Raw genomic sequence first — 19,446 nt, forward strand, 5'->3', positions numbered from 1 at the left:
TACAGGCAGTTCCCGTTTTACAGTGCTAGTAGCATTTCTTATGTCTTGACTGTTCTGGTAAGGTCTATTCTAGAGGAGTAGGATATTGAGTTGACTTCTAGGCTTTCAGGCACTGCAAAAATAACTTGTTTCCTTGCCTTAGTTCCTGGTTTTAAATGAACTCACCCTCCAACTTGTTTCCATTTCAGTGAAATGCCAGAAAATGTCTCGCGGTGTATTGTGTCCATTCCATGATATTTCATGTGATTTTTTTTCTTTAAGAATTTAAGTCAGGAAACATCCAGCTTTACTGCTGTGAATAGATAAGTGAATTAGAAAAGGAAAATTATTTTTGCTTTTTTAATTACTCAAATACATTCCCATCTCTGTATGTATATCTTCCCTTGTGTGAAGGTAAATTTTTTTTCTTTAGCTAGATATATGAAATTTAATTTCCCCTAACACGAGTTTTTATTTCTGAAGTCCCTTTTCTTGTTTTGAAATAAAGTTTTGTTTGTTGGGACTTCAGAAAGTGAAGTCAAACAGCTGCATGTGTGAACAGATTTACTGGGTGAAATAAGCAACTTTCTGCTGTGAGGAACATCATGGAAAAGTGCCCTGAGGCAAGATGCTTACATATCTAGCAGGAAGGTACAGTATTACTGATCATTAGGAAACAAAAGTGGGTGGATGGGGAAATGGTTAAAAGCAAATATAACTTTCTATCACACAGTTATTGATTTATTAAGAACATCTTATTTTAAGAGAGCATTTGTTTCAGTTCGGTAGTGGCATATGGAGGTACGCATCTGTTTGAGAACTTCTGTTGGGTGAGAGAAATCCTTGATACCTGATTTACCTTCCAGTGCCTAAAGAAGTCAGCTAACCTTTAAAAAGCTTTTCCCTGCCATTCCTGCTTGCATCAGAACTAAGCTAGGCATCTCCTGGGGTAAGTCAGCCATCAGCGGCATTACTCTAAGAGCTGGTAGTAATCTGGGTATCTGGTGTCTGTTTTTCTAGAAACAGCTACAGACCTCCTGCAGGGAAGCAACGAGTGATAAAGCTTTTTCTTTCACATCAGTTTCAAAAAAATGTTCTCCCTTCACTTTTGGCACAAACGGGTGAGAATGCATTACAACCTTGTCTTAGATGTGGTTCCACACTTACTTAGGCAGGTTTCTGTTTTGCTAGTTTATCAGCCTGACCACTTCTGTCACTAATCTGACTGTGCTGATGATCAGATTTCATGCAAGATCCTTGATGTGCTTCCAGGAAAGGAAGCCTCATGGTTTGACACAGTCAAAGTTCAGGCTGATCTGCAGGCTCCCTGGTAAGCGATTGAACTTGAGAAGAATCCATGATAGTTCCAAACTTGCTGCATAAGTAACTTTACGAAGCAATGAAGCTTTCCCTTTAAATTAGTGAAAGGTATCTCAGGGAAAAAAAATGTCACCAGAGCTTTTTCAATTATGTATTTGTCTATTGTTTTGTGAGCATCACGCATCAGGTTTGCTCATGTGATTTAACGAAGAATACTTGCACTGTTTTGAGGGTTTGGGATTTTTCTTTTGCTACACAACTGACAATTGTTTTCAGTGATTTGTTCCCTTCAATCCTTTTCTGCGGAGACTCCTTTTTTAATATAATCTTTCAGAGTGGATAGAAATTGCCTTCTCTTAATTTGGGAATATGAATACATTATAGCATCGGTGTGTGTATGTTAATGGTTTTATGTCCTATGCATGTTTTTATAGCATTTCTAGGGCACCTTTACTCACACAAACTAAGCTTTGTGGTTTATTCAGCATGAAATATTATACTGGCCTTTTGATTTTTGTTTGCTGTCATTGTAGCAATTCAAATTCACCTGAATGCTGTATATTGTAGAAATGACTTTAGAAAAGCTGAGCTTTATCAAACACTAGTAGTAGTCTAGTTTGAGTCAGCCAACTGACTGTTTCCTGTTGTAGTTTTCAATGGCAAGTGCAGAACATTGATGTTTGCTTTTAAATTGAACTAGGCAAAGGCTGTTTGTGTAAATGTTCATTTCCCAGGTATGATCCTAAATCTTTAAAACCTTAGCTGGGAAGACTAGTAAAGACTGATGGAGCTATATGTAATTGTGGGGGAGATGAACATTGTGCTGAAACTAAATACTGCATGAGGAGATATTTTATAATGTATGTTAACTGCATGTATTGGAACAGCGGTTGGACTAAAATCCTTGATCCTCCATTCACATAGATCTTCTGCTTCAAAGCCAGTAATAAATATTCAAGTTCCTTCAGGGGTTCTTGTTGGCTCTGTATTCTGTAGCTGAACTTCTAAGGGAGACTGGAAATACTTTTGATACTTTGAATGCTGAAAGAGGACAGTTTATTTTTTGTCTGTACAGGGATCATAGATCCAGTAGAGAGTTGTACAGGTTCAAGGCTGCTTGTGTTTGTGTGTTGGGAAGTTCGTGTTGCTGTACAGGTGTGGTCACTGGAGAATTTGAAGTTTTTTGACTGTTAGAAGAAGCATGGTGAAGTCTTCTGACATTCAGGGAAGAACGCATGGTTTTTCCTGGGCAGTCCTGGATACTAAAATTATTTCAGTGCGGATAGTTCTCCTGTTTTAAGTATGCTTGGCCATCTAATTAGCAGTACTGTCAGAAAATAATTCCAAAAATAGGAGCAAAATGTTTTTTGTGTCACTCTAGTTCTGTTGTGCAGGGCTACTTCATTGCTATCGTAATGATGGGCTTGCCTGTTCAAAGCTCCCCCCTCCAATAGCCAGGGAGGTGGCATATAACAGGGAGAAAAGTAATCTGTTTTTGTCAGGGAACTTGCTCTGACAAACCTGAAGCTAGTTTAACCTTAGAAAGATTATCCTTGGGATAAGCAGAGGGTAATGTTGAAGACAGAACTCAGGTCAACCAGGCCACAGTCTTGACCACCTCGAATCATGCTTTTAACCTGGTAGGAGTTGAGAGAGCTACAATTAGAAATTAATTGTCAGACAAAAAATAATCTGATCTTATGAAATATTCAAAGCGATTGTGTCAGCATCATTTGTATCTTAAGCATATGCCTGGGAAAGTTGTTCATGTGAGCAGTGGAAAAGGTGCATAATACCTTTTTAAAAAAGTTAATGTTGTTTAATAGTGGATGAGCAAAGACAAGCATGTGAATATAAAATGTATGAGACGTAATGCAAAATTAATGACCTTCTAGAGCTGAAACATTAAGCAGATGAGCATGGGTGCCTCCAAAAAATGTTTGAGATGGAAATCAGCACTCCTGTTTTGGCTTACATACTGTGGCCTTCCCAGGCTGTTACTGAAAGCACCAAGCAATGGGTTTTGTGCTCCCCTATAACTTGAGATCCTTTCTGCAGAACTTCTGGCTACACAATTTTCCTGTTTTTGCATTTGTGCAGCAAATTTCCCCTACTAATCTCCGCAGGATTAAATTCCTTTTTGTGCTTCAGGGTTGTGAAGAACACTCATATATATTTATTTTTTATGAAATACTAACTAGTATGGTAATGTACTCAGCTGGTAGTTCTGTTAGTTCTGATGGACATTACCCAGTTCAATTCATGTTTTGTACCACTTTGGATGCTATGTCTATAAGGTGCAAGGTCATGCTGGTGGGTTTGATCTCTGGATCATCTGACTGTGGTAAATCTGCCAGATCCTACTGTCTGGCTTTTCCAAAAGTGAGATTCAGAGCTGTATCTTTTTGTGCTTTGTGACTTGATTACTATTTTTCTTGATTGACATCGCTCCATCTATAATTTTCAGGTCTTGAAGAAGAGTCTAGTGCAGAAATGTTTGATGTTGAGCAGTAGTCACTTTCCTCTGTTGGCCTTTGGCCTAAATTTGGCCTAAATTTGGCAGAACTTGCTATCTAGAATAAACAATGCAAAGTAAGAACTGTAGAATGGGGTGAATGATGGATTTACTCGTAGGACTTCAGAAACAGAGGTTATGAGAGACAAAGGTTACAGGCTGCTTGACCAAAAAAGTGTATTTTGTTTAATATCTATTATATCTGTGAATATCTATTTTCATGGTAGACTTTACCCATTATGTCTTATGGTTAGACGGGATGTTTGAGAATGAAGGAAGGCATTATGTACTTCTCAAGCAGTTAAGGCTTAGAAGGGATATTAGATGATCTACGCTTACTGCCACATAATGAAAGGTCATTACACTATAGCAGTAACTGGTATTTTGGCTAAAGCACACTGGCGTGACATACAATACAGGGTTTGTTTGTTTTTCTTCAATTCTGAGCTGAAGACCGCAAAAGCAATGTCAGTGATGCCAGTGCTTAGTGTTTAATTTCCCTGTTGCGAAGTCTCTTTGGCCTGCTAGTCTACCCAGTCAGTGTTTCTTGGCGCAGCTGGAATCTTTAGTACCTCTACCTTCCTCACTGTAAAAAATGATGTGCATTATCAAGTTATATTTTGACCCTTTTGATGTGTAACATGGTCCAAATTTGTGTTTTTTTTTTTTTCCTGCCCTGAGATTAACCTTGCTTTTGCAGTAGAGGTTTAAGTTTTTCCACCATCTTCTGCAACATCTTTTTCTTTTTAAAGTGGGCATAAAACTGAGTGCCCTAGTTTTGTTCTTAACAATGACTTGTCCAAACTAGCCTTTTGCTTTGCCACAGTCTTACAAACACTCAATACTTGTTATCATAACACACAAACTTGTGTTGTGTTTTTGTTTTATGGGACTCCTACATACATCTTCATGGTGCTGCTCACTGGACGTGGGTCTCCTGCTCTGTAGGTACAGCCTTCAGTCTTTGATTCTAGTGAAGCTTTTCATTGGGGTGTGTTACTTTTTGCTCAGATGTGCCTGAGATACGATGTGGCCTTCCCTACTTAGTGAAATAAGGAGAGCAGGGCAATGCTAGAAGGATTTGAATTTCTCTGAGTGGTAGCTGTCGTCAGTGAGCTGGAAGTGAACATGGAGCATTGAGTAACACGAGGCCTAGCTCAGTTCCTCTGGAAGCTCGGTTGAAACTTCCCCATTTCACGCTGCTTTGTCATGCACAACTGTAGCTTGAGCTATCATTCATATTTAACCTACTTACAGCAGCTTACGGCGCAAAGTCGGATGTCTTGCAGAAGTCTGTGTGTTTATGTGTATAGCTATTGTAAGACTTGTCATTTTATACAATGGCTTTAATAAATCTGGTCACCAATTTTTAAAATACCGTCCCTTCCCAGCTCTGTTTATTAGAACTCCTGTAGTCTCCTTAGCTGAGCCATGCTCAAGTGCATGTGCTCTGTTCTTGGCAGTTATTTTCAGCCTGTCCTTAAAACTTCCATTATAGGGGATTCTGGAACCTCCTTTGGTGCAGCCAGGCTGTGTTTTTGTTATTATTTAATATTATTATTATTAATCTATCCTTTTATAGCTAGGACTTCCCAGTTTCAGTTGTTTTTACAGCTGGTCGTGTCTGTTTGCTTCTTGGCTCTAAAAGCAACTCCTTACTGACAGAGGGTTCAGTTTTCCTGTGGCATTTAATGGTTTATCATGTCAACAGAGGCCTTCTTCCAAGACTAAAATGTCTGTGAATGTGTGGAAGGAGGAAGGGAGCTATTTGAGCAGTTTTATAAATGAGTCTGTAGAAAAGGGAACACCAATTTAGATTAAAAGGAGAGGATGACTATTAAAAAAAAATGTGAAGAAAGGGCAGAAAAAAGGGGCAACAGAAGCTGAATTCATAACAAAGGTGCTGCCTGTTGGCTTTCAGCCCATGCTCAGACAAAATGTGTTGGAGAAAGGATTGGAAACCAGTGGCTCAGTCTGCAGGTAACACTCTCCAGAACCGGAGTCTTCATTAACTCAGGTTTTGACAGACTATCAGACAGTGCAATATATGAATTGTCAGTGTGCTTTACATCTAAATGCAAGGCTGTGTGTTATTGCCGGGCTCATAACTAGTACAGAGCTCGCTCCTATTGCTTGAGGGTGTCCCCTTCTGCAGGACAAGGCCCCAGCTCGCTCCCAGGACTGCATGAGCTGCTCCTTACTGCCTCTGTGTGCACCTGCTTGCTGTGTAAAAGGGATGTCAGGTCTTCGGGACAGTCAATCCAACACCTTTTGGTAGCCCTGAATTCTTTGAAGAGGGGAAAGGGATTAAATGTCAGCATAAATCAAGGAGGTTCTGAGCATTCCAGCAAGAGATTTTTTTTTTTCAGTCCTAACATACCCTCTTGGTTATTATTTCAGAACTTTCAACATAAACAACCCTTTCTGTGTTGCCTGTGTTTATTTGTTAATACCAAGTGAAAGGTTGAATTTGGCTCTTAGTACAACTCTGGCTTTCACTTTTGAACAGTTTGACTTTGAGGCTTTGCTACCAAACTTCAAGCCAAAATCACATTCTTCAAGTTGGCATTAGTATCTCCATGAACTTAACTGTACAGAATACTTTTTCTTTAATTTTTTATCCTATGTAGAGCGAGACAGGAAGTCTGTTGGTTTTCTTTATGGTAGCTGTTGTAAGAGAAGTATGAAGAAAGCTCATACAGATGATGGAAAACAGGTCTTCCAGCTGCTTTTTGTACTTCCTCTATAGATTTTTACCATCCCTCTGCCAAGGACTCCTGCTCTCCCAGCTCAACCAGTTGAAGGAGATGTTGTTTATGTGCATGTCTTCATGGGAAACCGGAGTAGCTTAATCTACTTCTGGAGGTTTTTCGGTCCAGTGTGGCTTGTGATGCAGCCATTCTCCTCTCACTTCAATGAAATTAATTCTTCAGATGCCTGTGAGTTAGCATCTTCTTTTACAGTAGTCTCTACTGTCAGCTTTTAAAGAATGAAGAGTGACAGATGAAGCTGGTTTTGGTCTGGGATATAGAGGGATGAAGAACTAGATGGCATGAAGTCTTTTCCAACCCTGTGCTTTTGACTTCACAAATCTATAATGCAAAGAAAAACAGGAAGATGTGCAGCATAGGAGGAAGGCCTAAATAGCAATATAAATGCCAAGCTTGACATAAGCAAAGTATGTGGAGAGGAATTATGCCTAATAGACAAATTATTTTCTAGGAGAAATTAAGTGCAATTATCTCCAGTATGTTGCTGATGACAAAAAGAAGACTTATTGTGGCACTGCAAGTCTAGAGACGTAATGAAAGTTCGCATATGCACTGTGTTAACAGAGCTATGGCTCCAGCAACACTAAACCTCATATAAAAGGGTCTCTAAGACTTGCTTTCTATCATCTGTATGAGCTTTCTTCATGCTTCACTTAAAATGATTGCCACTTTGTATTAAGGAATGAAATCATAGTGCTGTCAATTTAAAAGTTAGAATATCTTTCTGGATTAATAGGCTGTAGGAACCCTGCAAGCTTGAATATGTATCTTGCACAGTTAATTTGTTGCCTGGGTTGGCTTTCTTTTTTTTTTCTGAAACTGATTCATAAGGAAGCATTTCTGGTATTCAGGATAAAAATACTCTGAAGGGGCAGCATTGGCATGGAAGTCAGCTGATGATGTGAAATTTCACAACATACGTCAAATCTATCTCACGTGTTGTCTTTGTCCTTTCTCCTTCAGTTTCAAAGTTCTCTCATTTTCTAATGTGCTGTTTTGAACATTCGGTATAGGGTTTATACTAAGAAGGGATTGGTTACCTCTGGAATTACCAGCATGTTTGGGGCCCTGAGCCAAATGCAGGTGTTCTTCAAAAGCTGCATAAAACACTAGAGGTGAGATCACACGGTGTTATTGCTATTTATGAGACCATTTGATAGGCTTAAGTAGTATTTTATTTCAGTTGCCCTATAAAATATTTGTAGGAAACTGCCTAGTTGTATGCAAATACTTTTTCAGAATCAAATATTTGAGTTTTCTTAAGCTGGGGAACTGTGGAACGTGGTGTCAATACATCAGGGAAAAACAAAGAATATAAACAGCATCTAATAACTGGAAAAGTGGTTCAATGAATCATTTCAAGCTTAACCTAGTCAGTGTGTAAAAATGTCATTACAGTGCGTAAACAGTCTTATAATGAGAAAACAGATTTCTCAAACAATGCCTTTTTCTTATCCCTTTGTTTGAGGAAGAAGGCATAACAAGGCCCAGTGGCTATTAGCTGTAATGAGAATTAGGCCTATTCTGAAACATTAAGTGGCTTGGGAACAGTCTTGCCTAACCAAAATTGTCTGCTCTCTCCTGCTAGTTTCATTGGTGATGTTTGGAGCCATCCTGTTTTTTAAGAGTGTTCTTGATTAAGCTTGGCCGAGTGTTGAGATGCTTACAGCTACCAACAGTCTAAGGTCAACAAATTCAGAATCTACTGGTCTAAGCAAGTCTTTTTAATATCTTTTTTCTTCCTTGAGATTGGTGTTGCTACATCAGGCAAAATGAGATTTTTCTGGTTCTGCCTGTGCTATGTAGCATCGGAAGTCCTTGTAGATTGGAAAATGAATACGGAAGTAGGGAAACAAGCAGGAAACTCAGATCTAATCCTTGTGTTTGTAGGCATGAGGAGTATACCTTGTAAGCTTTGAGAAGTGACATCCATTTGAGTGATACCCCACCCAGGTGTGGTGTTCCTCTTCTAAATTTCTTCCTTCATTCTGTCACAGTGAGTTAGAGATATTGTGGTTGCTCCCTCTCTCCTGGGTGATGTGATACCTCTTAGTAAAACAGCAGATCTTGTCCACACATGCTGTGTGGTCTTGCTTCTTATTTCAAAAGGATTTAGTTTTAAGCTAAAAATCTTCCTCTTTTGACCAGTGGAGGTAACTCTCAGGCTGACAGAAGCAAGATAAATGGGGCTTAAGGCCTCTTATGTGAAACTATAGTGTTAAAACACACCACTAATTGTTTGCTTGGGAATGCAGTCACTGTATTAACGTGAACTGACCAAGATGGCTAGAGTAGCCTTAAAACCTCAAGCTCTTGAGTTGTATCAGCTGGGTGCCTCTAATCATTCGCTTCCTACTCCTGACAAATATCAGAGTAGGAAGAAGCCTCATTCTGGAACTGAGATGAGGCATAAATACTGAGAAGGATTATTCCTCTCATGCTGTGTGAAGTATCAGCCTTTGGGAAGCCTTTTAGCAACTGCCAAGATGTTTTGTGTGGTAACCACGCAGACAGTTGCCTTCCTCTTGCTAGTGATTTTTTGATTATTGAGGTGCCAAGATGCTGTCATCCCAGTCCTTCTCACTTAATTAGCCAATGCTTTTAGCACATCGGCAGGGTGAAGTAAATAGGCCTTACTCTGATGGATCACTAATGTATCACTTAAAAACCTCACCTGCATAATTATCCCCTAGGGATTACAAAATGGCCAAAATACTCATGAGGCTTCATCCCTGCTCAGGTGTATCATTCATTTTAGGTTTTCCTGCCTCACATGCAGGGCACTCATGCATGTTCGTCAGAACTGAGATTGCTTTGAAAGGCTAAGAACAGAGGGCTAGTTCATGTTTGACTTATCTGACATAACTCTTCTTTTGATTGATTGATTTATCTATTTTATGGCCAGAAGTCTTAAATATGTGTGTGTGTATATATATATATGTAACAATCCCCTTATAACATTTTAGTAGCCTCAAAGATGTCATGGGGTAGTAGACCTAATGTAAGTCTTGCCTTTTGTAGCGGTGTTGAAAAATACTAGGAAAATTTAAAAAATATTATTTCTGTAATGCTCCTTCCTGCAGTCCTACTTGGCATCGCTACAAGTAAGGTCTAAAATTGTACCAAGTGAAGCAAATTAACAAACGTGGGGGAAAAGAGTTTGCATACACTACATTTCATCTTCCCTGCTTTGATCAGCCAACTTCCCTATTGAAGAAAAAAAATCTTTGAAAAATAGAGCAGAACGTAATAATTTCTCCAGCGCAGTTAAATGGTCTGTTTAGTTTTCTGTTCTGTATGGAGATGTGCTGGGTTGGCAGCTCTGGGATTTTCTGTTTTGCCAGCTGGCAAACATGCACGTTTGTGTAAGCTCATTCATTGCTGATACCAGGGGACAGGTGCTGATTTACTGTTCTTCAAATAACTGCGCTGGCCTGTGTCCAGCGGTAACATGGCTGAGCCTCGGGAACGGGCTGCATCCCCTACGACTGCTGTGACACACCTCTCTGAGTGCTTGTTTTCCTGGCATTGGGTGGGTGGTGGGGTGGAGTAATCTATTGCACAGGAGTGATGGATGTGGCTGTGTGATGGCAATCCATCTGTGCTGTGTGTGAGCTGCTTCTGGCTGGGGTGTGGGTGCCTTCTGTTTGCTGCTCGCACTGAACGGGGTCAGGGCTTGAGGAGAGGACAGAGCTGTGGGACATTATTTGAGTAATCAAAATGGAGATGCTGTTTTGGTAACTGATCCATGGCTGACAGTATGGGTAACATAGTACCTGTCACGTCAGCTGGCTTGATTTGAGTCCTGCAAATCCAGTTCTTGTAGTTCCTAGCCATTGCTGACAATGAGGAGGCGCTTAAGAAGTTGCCTGGAATATTTAATTAGCTCCTTTTTTCCTTTTGTAAGAGAACTTAATGCTTGAGAAAAGCAGTTCCATGAAGGCTGAAGTAACAAGAAATTACTAAGAGCTCTCATTTTTTTGGCTATGTCCACAGAGTTGTAGCAATTCATAAAAACATAACTATCCTCAAGAAAGCAAAATGTAGCTGCTGTATATTCCATGCTCTCTTCTTTGTGCTCAAGCCCTAGTGCTGTGACTGATTATAGCAGCAATAGCTGCATGCAAGCAGCTCTGCACAAATGTGAGACTGACTTCCTTACTCATGCATGAGTAACGTTTATTTGACAGATTTATGAGGGAAGTGTAAGGAAACTATTTCTGACCATAATAAAACTTTCTCTCAAGGTTCCCATGCAGATTTTTAAAACAAAATCAACAAATGTGTTTGAATGGTGATGATGACATCCCTGGTACAGTGGGGGATTGCATGCTTGGTACCAAACTGTTAATATATTAGAAAAGACTGGAGGTGCAGTTACATGCCAGAAGAACTTAACGTGAAGTGTTCTTGCTTAAAAATCATCTGCAGATCATGCAAATATCGTCACATTTTGCACAGGATAAAACCATAGTAACACAGGAAATATTTAATCATCAGTATTAAAAAAGGAAATAGGAGAATAAGGACACAAAGATACAGTATCTCATTATGTATTATCTTTGGATGTTTGACATTTGCAGATGTCAGATTTCCCTGGCTCAGAAATAGCATTATCACCTCCATATTATAGACTTAAAGAGCTAAAGAGGGAATGTACGCATGGAATTGAAGTGGCATGCTCAGGGTTATTCAGTGAGCTGACAAGGTAGCTGACATTAAAAATGAAGAAGAATGAGCTCCCAGAGCTGTGCTTCTAACTCAGTATTTCCTTCTCTGACTGTGACTTTATACTTGGTTTGGAAATACATACGTGAGCTATGTAGTCAGGTTGTGGTGTAGCTTAAAAAAAAATAAGGCTCTTCTGCTTTTTCCCAGCAATTAAGCAGCAGGTCCATGAATGAGCTTTGTTCTGGATTGCTGAGGGAATTTTATATGGTTACATTCTGCTGAACGGGCCACAAAATCAGGCAGCTTCCCCACCCTGGCTGTGCCTGTTTACATCTGATCTCAAACCGTGGAACAATAGCCCTCAGATTCATTTGTGCTTTCTCTCAAAATAAGACTGTGGTTTCTTTTTTGCCTTTGATTTGCTTGAGATCAAGTTAGTGGCAGAGATACAGACAGATTCCTATCAGCAAATCGTTTGTTTAAAATAAATGAGCGCTGTATTTTGGGCCCTGGTTCTACATTACAGCGGGCAATGAAGTAAAACAAAATACAAAAGAAAAATGAAGTTTTTTTTGGCTCACACAAATGGATTTATAAAGTAACAGCTGTACTACTTACTAATTATAAGTTCACTTTTGTTTGGCAAAAAAATAGAGAACTCATTTGGCTGCAGGTGTGGAATATTCTGTAGTAATTGATCTTGTTACTCTGCTGTATTGGTGATGTTAGAAGTTTCTGAAGTTACAGGATCTTTGTTTAATGACCAGTTCCAAGCCTTTGTACTAAAAGGCAATGGTAAAAGGTGCAACTTTCTGTGTCTGTCTCATTTTTTTCTCATACTAAAAGTGAATGCAGTTACAATTACTGTCAGGCTTTTAAAATCTATTGATTTCTTTTTTGTGTAGTTCCTCTCTATCTTCTGAACCTGTGCTAAACTCATGTAACACATGTTGACTAGTTTTGTTTGGCAAGGCTTTGTTACACTTGGCATGTTTCTCTCTTGCTACAAGAAGTTAGGGTAGTGACATGCTATACCACTATGAAAACAGCCACAATCCAGTCTTGGTCCTCAGCATCAACACAGCAGCTTAATATTATCTAGACTGATGTATTTCTTTAAGCTCCTATTTGTCACTACAGATTTTTCTACTGATGTGAGACTTGACATGATATTGACATCGCTAACATGAGGATATGAATGAGATCTGACCTGAAGTACAGGTTGATCTTCTCAATTAAAGGGAATTTTCCTCAATCAGAGTTATGCATTTTTGTAATGCATTCATCTCCAAGGTATGAATATACCTTGTCTATGAATATACCTATGTCCATGAGTGTGGTGACTTGATGGCTTGGCCGTGAGTCTTCAATAAAATGCATCTGACCCTAACTTGTTTAAGGTTCCTTTTGCTGTCACAGCAAGGAAGTCAGCTGTCCCTGGGGTAGGTCTTGCATGAGGGCCAAATGCTGGTCTGCTTCAGAACTGCTTACCTGTCATATAATGTCCTCTGATGTGTTCTCTTTTTAATAATATTTTTTATCATCTCCTGAATCTCACCAGCTTTTTCATGGACTTGGTCAATCACAGTCAAGCATAGGTAGTGCAAATGACCTAAAAGGCTAACTGAGGTAATACCTTCATCTCCTGTCACTGCAAGAGAAAATGAAGGCAAATCAGGTGAAGACACTTAGAGACTGTCAGAGAAAAGAGAACAACTCACATAACTTTTTATGTCTACACCACCTGTTATCATCTATCATTAATGTGAAGGCTGAGTGTGCAGGGAACATTTGAATTGGTGAATATAAGGATGGTGAGTCAGCGTATGTAATAAGAACGTGTGCAGGATTCTTGTGGGTAATACAACGAGCTCAGCCAGGAAGCAAGCTTGGGGAATGTCATATATGTAGACTGGAGAAGGTTACTGAAGTAAAATGGTTAGTGAAGTGGTACTTCGGACGCATGACCAGAAAGGTGAAGATGAAACAGCCTGGTGAAGGTTGAGATGCGTAACAGGATGTTGAAAAATTGTTGTGGGTGATAAATTGGGGGAAGCAACCTGATTCTGGGTAATGGGCTGTGTAAGTAAAGATCTGTAAATGTAATTAAGTGGTAAGGCTGGATACCAGAGAAGAGGAGGGTAAGGAAAAACTGGAAAATGATTAAAGGCAATTTTGGAAGGTAGCAATGATAAAGTACTTCCAAATCAATGTTACCTGGCTGACAAATAACGAAAATACAGTAGAAAACGAAGGGCAAACCTTGAAGTTGTATTGGCAGATTTATAACATTAATATTGGGAAATGATCTTCAGAAACTCATTCTAAGGACAGCTGGAAGGGTACAGTTAATAGTAAAGGTCAAAAAAAACCTTGTGAAAGATGAAATCAGTCTTTCCCACACCTTCAGTACAGGCAAAGAGTGGAAGTAATATAAACGTTTGGATTTTCAGAAAGCTCTGGTATACCCATTAGCTAATAAACAGTTATTTAAACAATATTTAGGGTTTATTAATAACAAAGAACTTTGTAGCAAGCAGAAAATTAAAAAATCCCAACTTTTGCAGGATAATTCCCCATGTGAACTGGATACAATGTCTACATAGTGAGTAATTACTGTGAATGTGAGCCCTGCTCAATCACTATGATGATATTTCTTTCAAGTATGTTCCTGTTTCTCTACCTGGAGAGTAGGTTCTTCTACCTACCTCATTTCTTCAGAGGAAGGTAAGGAGGTCCAGGGCTAGAACGTGGTTTGAAGACACAGAGACCAGGCAGGCCATGCAGCTAGCCATAGCCAGGTCAAAGTACTTACAAAACACTTTGATCCTTGGAGAATCAGTGCAAAGGGACACTTTAACTGCCTGACAGCAATAAAACAGGGAGGCAATATCTGGTTACTGTGACCTCTGAGATGAAGGCATGTAGGTAAGCAGGCTGAAGGCAGACGAGGGTGCAGAGCAACATGGGAAGGCAGCTGTAGGATTGCTAGAATATTTCCAAGCACGGACATGATCATCCAGACATCACCGAAAGGTTACTTGATCTCATATGCAAGGAACTCTAATTAATAATAATGTCAACAGCTTTGACAGTTTTACAGCAAACTGCTAGGGTTCCCTGCTTATGTTGAGGGTACAGGCATGCACTGAGGCAAAATGCCCTATAAACAAACACTAAATGTGATCGGTAACATTTCTAAGATCTTTACAAGTTTCCCTTCTGGAGCTGTCTTGTGAGTGAAACACCATTTCCATGCTTTCATGTACACAAAAGAGGCCTGACGGGAGATAAAAGATTAAAGACTGTTTGGGGTTTTGGCAAGGAATGCCGATGGAGACCCCAATTTTGTCTAGAGTATGAGTGACAGGTAAGTAGATGCACGGGGTGGTGTAACTGACAGCTGCTGTAAAGAAGAGCTGACAGCTCAGATGATCTGGAGCTTGACCTTCGAGGTAGGACCTGCCTGTGCCTCTTGGCAGTCCGTTCTTGCTGTGCAAATGCTGTTTGCCAGCTCTCCTTCAGAGCAGAGAACACAATTATCCTCATGTGTATCCTAAGTGACTAATAGCGTGTTCCGTGATGTATAAGCTGTCATCTGATTTTTATTCACTGTCTTGGGTATTGACCTCTTGAGAAGAAGCCTTTCTGCCGTCAGGTCTGCCTTTCCCTCCGAACTCAAATGGTAGCTGGTGTGAGAGGACGAGTCCCTGTTCTCCCACCTTCAGCACAGTGTGGGCTGCCTCTCAGAAATCTGTTAACATGCTCAGATGCTAGAAATCTGAGCTGTTCTGAAGCATGGTCAAATTGATTTAATAAAAAAAAAAAAAAAGCCCCCAAAGCTTGCTACAGAACCCAGTTCAGTCTATCAAGACTGAAAAGACTTCAGGAATATCCTTCTGACATGAAGAATGAAAAATGTCCTTTGCAAAACCTGCTCAGTTTTCTCTGGGCATGGTGTTAGTGCTGCAGCCAGCTGGTCCTTTGAGAAGCAATTGCTGACCGCTTCCTCTTGCCTGTCAGACCTGAAAATCCAGGAAGCATGCAGGACAGTGCTCCAAAAACTTACCCACCCTCTTTTCTGAGGTTTCCCTAGCTCAAGAAGAGGCCAAAACAAGGAAAAGGCAAAGAACAAGGAAGAAGGTGCTACTATAGGATAGGCTCTTCTTTTACCAAAGAGCAGAGGCAAAAAAGACTTGATGTTTTGGCAGGGAATGGAGTGAATTATAGAAATGGGCAAGAAATTAAGAGGTAGCTAGTGGAGTAAATGAGAAGGCAAATATTGTTCAAGACCACACTCCGTCCAAGTTTCTGCTCACCTTCTACCTCTATTCATTCCTTCTTGGCAGACCCTGAAGCTTCAGTGTTAGTGGAAAGCTGATTTCTGAGGGAGTCCTGTTCCAAGTAGCTCCCTGCCCATAGGAGTTAAGCTCCTTCAAATTCTTTCCCGTTCACTGCAAACCCAAATCGCTCTAGCACAACGCTAAAGATTCCTCACCCTTCTCCCAGAGGAAGTATTCCTTGAGCTGATAGAGCTGTTCTGTATAGACTGAAGGCTTTTAAATTGTCCTTATTCTGATTTGTTTGCATTGATAGAACAAACCTTCCTTTCTTAAGTGAATGCAAGCTTTTTTTTCTATTTTTGTTCCTCAGCCAAAGCATTACAGCTAATAAAACTGAAGTATAACTAAAATAGGTATTAAAAAATGTCTGCATAAAGAAGTTGACCTCTCCAGCTCAGCTTGTTCATTCAAATTGGCTCAGTATGCAAAAGCTGCATAAAATTAAAAATTAATGAAAGCACACAATCGACACAAGAAACCTGACCAGTAACACTAAACCGCATCAAGTTAACATGCAATCATCCTGCTTAAAACTAATAAGAATGCCAAACAGGCAGGACAGGTTATGCACAGAAGAATTCTGGATTATCTTGTTATAACACACTAAAGCTGTAGTTCAACCAGTTTTTTTTTTAAAGCCGGTATTGCCACTGAAAGGAAAAGTCCCATGCTCATGAACTTGCTGCTGGTTTCTGCTCTTGGTGCTGCTTTCTACATCCTTTTCCACCTCCTCTCTCTGATCCTTATTACCCTGGGATTACTGTGTGGCTGTGGGTGAGCCAGCTGAGAAGCTCGTGTGCATGGGCAGGGGAGAAGCAGGAGAAAAAGCCTGTGGGCTGTTCTTCAGCTTGCACAGTCCTTTGCTGTTTGCCTTATGCTATTGTGACAAGTTCTTTCTAATAGTAGCACATCTACTTAATGTTTGCCTGTTTGCTGGTGGCAAATAGGCTGGTTTGAGGGTAGCACGTCAGAAGTGGCTGGATTCATGCATGTCTGACTGGGGAAGCTGTCTCTGGTGTGCTGGTTCTGCACAGCTGCTAGAGAAAGCTTTTTTCATGCTGGCACTGTGCAGCCACTACTGAACATCCTAGACTGGGTGATACCATGTCCAGTAACATCTCTGCTTTGCAGTACGGGTTGGTGTGAATGCCTTCTCTACACTGAGTGTAAAATCTGGCTCATGGTCGTAGTCAAGAAGTAAATCTTGACTACTTCTGAAATCATCCCAGCAGCTGTATAAGGCAGGGTCTCCACGTTCTGTGAGCAATGGAGCCAGTAACTGCTATGGGAAAAGAAGGGTATGGATGGGAAGGAGGTGAGATTTATAGGACTTGGAGTAGGGAACTTTCTTTCCCTGGGCAATCGAGTGGCTTCCTTCACTCGTGCTAAGATGATGAGGTGCAGCCTTGTACAGGTGATGTCCAATTTCATGTTGCTAGGACATATTCTTACCATTTTTTTGCTTGTATCTTGCAGGTAAGACACAGAACTTCAGACCAGGTCATGGCTTTGAAGATGAACACACTGAACAGCAACAGAGCAAACATGCTGAAAGAGGTTCAACTTATGAATAGACTCTCACATCCAAACATCTTAAGGTATACTACTTTTTCTGAGTTGTATGGAGATAGGTTGTCTCTAGCAGAGCTTTTCTATTTCCATTTTTTTGTATAGCTGTATCTATGAATGTGTTAGGAACAGCTTCTAACAGCTGCTGTCCTAATGGGAGAGGTGGAGTGGGAAGAAGAGAGAAAATACTTGAGCAAACAGAAAATTCACATGATTTTGGTATCTTGCGTTTACTAGTGATAAGTAATTTCAGAGAAAAACAAGTTTCCATGTTATTTTCTGATGAAACAGTAAAACGATCTGAAGAGTGAAATGGACTTCTCTTCATGAACTTAAATGATTGCAGATATATCACCATTCACATGATTTGTGGTTACGATGATAGTCCAGGCAGTACAGCTTTCTGAAAACTTTTGTTGGAGACACAGTGAACTTTAATTTCCTCTTTTTCACAAGACTATTAAATAGTACAGATATAGTACTGATTCCTAAAATATCTTTATAATTAGCTTATCTGATCTGTGAAGTCCTGGCTCAGTCTTCATCAACCGATGCGTAACAACTTGTTTGTTTCCTTCAGTATTTATGAGGATTCAAACCAGAAGCACTTGGATTATCTTTAAAGAGTATTCCGTTAATTGGTGTCTGTTCTGTTTTTCCTAAAAACAAACACAAAAAAACCCTGAGAAGGTAGAGAACTTTTACTTGTAGTAAAACTGTATTGATTTTACTGGTCCCAGTGTATAGTGATCTGAGTGTTGTAGCAGTTTGCCTCTAATCAGAGATTTTTGTCTGATTTGTTTTTTCTGCTACAAAGTGAGATAAGTTCTCAGCAATTATCATTGCTCTTCTATTTATTTTTTAAATGATGTGAGAACTGGAATTTTAGTTTTCAGCATCTTTACTTTTCTTACATCTATCCACCACTCCTTTTCTCTCAGAATTTAGCCCTATCCCCCTTGAACAGAATTACACAGGTGTTGCTGAGAACAAGAGTTATGGTACTCAGTTCTGAGTAATAGTTGAAATTTAAAGGCCTTATGTCTAAGAGATAATATTGATGATATACTGATGTCATCTGGCCTTAGTCTATAAATAATTTGGAATCAGTGGTGTTGCACAGGTGGTCTGGAAGAAAAACCACTAATATATCAATTTATGGGTGAAGCTGAAAAGGAATTCTATTTGATCTCCCAGCTATTACACAGGATTATCTGTGTTCAACTAAGCAGTTATAAGTGAATGCATAAGAAATAAATGTCATATGTTGAAAGGTATGTCTTATCGTGGCATAACTGTTTTGAAGCATAAACAGCACTCGCTTTGTGAAATGCTTCATCTAAGGCTTTTTCAAGGAGAGCTGGTTCTCAAGTATTAAAAAGTCTTTAAGTATGCTTGCTGCAGGCAGCAAGGATATTCCTGCAGGAAATGCAAATGAGAACTACTTAGTTTTATTATTCTATTGAATAATAATGTACAGTAAAAACTTATTTTCTTCCTCTATTGCATAACTTGCTGTTTCTGTTTTAGTTATGTTTCACTTAATTTTTGGTTTAGAATCACTCACTGCAGTATTTCCAGTCCCTTCGTGTTATTTGACAGAAGATTTCTCCCTTTCTAAATGTTATCTACCTCTACGTGTGTGTGTGTGCACATCTGTATGTATGTTTCAGAAACCTGTAAATTACTGGCGCTTCTTCTAGTTTCATAAAAATTAGCTTAGGACCCATTTCCCACTTCAAAAACACATTAGAAATGTTTCATAATCATTTACTTGCATAGTATAGTGCTGAAAGCTAAAAACATGGTGTTATCAAGTAAGAGCAGTGAAGTACTGCTAAGAGGTCACTGGGAAAATGTTCTGTAACACCATGCTTCTTTATTTTTAGATTTTTAGAAATTATAGACTTGTATTAGTTTTAAAGAGAATGATCTTCTTCCAAGAAGTTCTAATGCATAACTTCCACTTTCCACTGGATCTCCTCCACTTGCATTGGGAGTGATCTCTGATCTTATGTAATATATACTTGTGAGCTTCTTCATCTTCTGTAAGCTCTAGAACTATTTACTGTGAATTTATGCTGTGAACGTGTGACTTTCCATCAGTCCTGAACTGCTCTTTGCCAGTCAGGGCACTAGTGGATTCTTAAGCTGCAATGTTTAGGTCACGTTGAGCAGTGGTTAACTCCAGCTGGCCAGAGGGCTGTGAGACGCTCTCCTACTAAACATCTTGTCAGATTATGAAATGGGATCGATACTGGCTTTATGGTATCTAAAA

The 19,446-nt window shown here is 39.7% G+C and overlaps 1 protein-coding gene across 2 annotated transcripts in view; it reads left to right on the plus strand.

Moving 5' to 3' along the window:
- The window catches only part of TESK2 (testis associated actin remodelling kinase 2), a 76,117-nt gene that overhangs the window by 7,797 nt on the left and 48,874 nt on the right, over positions 1-19,446 (plus strand). For both annotated transcript variants that reach the window (XR_014618673.1, XM_084291235.1), the window contains exon 3: positions 17,076-17,197. Coding sequence is in view for 1 of the 2 variants with exons in the window: in XM_084291235.1 (XP_084147361.1) it covers positions 17,076-17,197 (122 nt within the window). In the remaining variant the exon portion in view is untranslated. The remainder of the gene's footprint in view (positions 1-17,075; positions 17,198-19,446) is intronic.

This window comes from Netta rufina (assembly GCF_964035555.1).
Source record: "Netta rufina genome assembly, chromosome: 8".
Classification (NCBI taxonomy): Eukaryota; Metazoa; Chordata; class Aves; order Anseriformes; family Anatidae; genus Netta; species Netta rufina.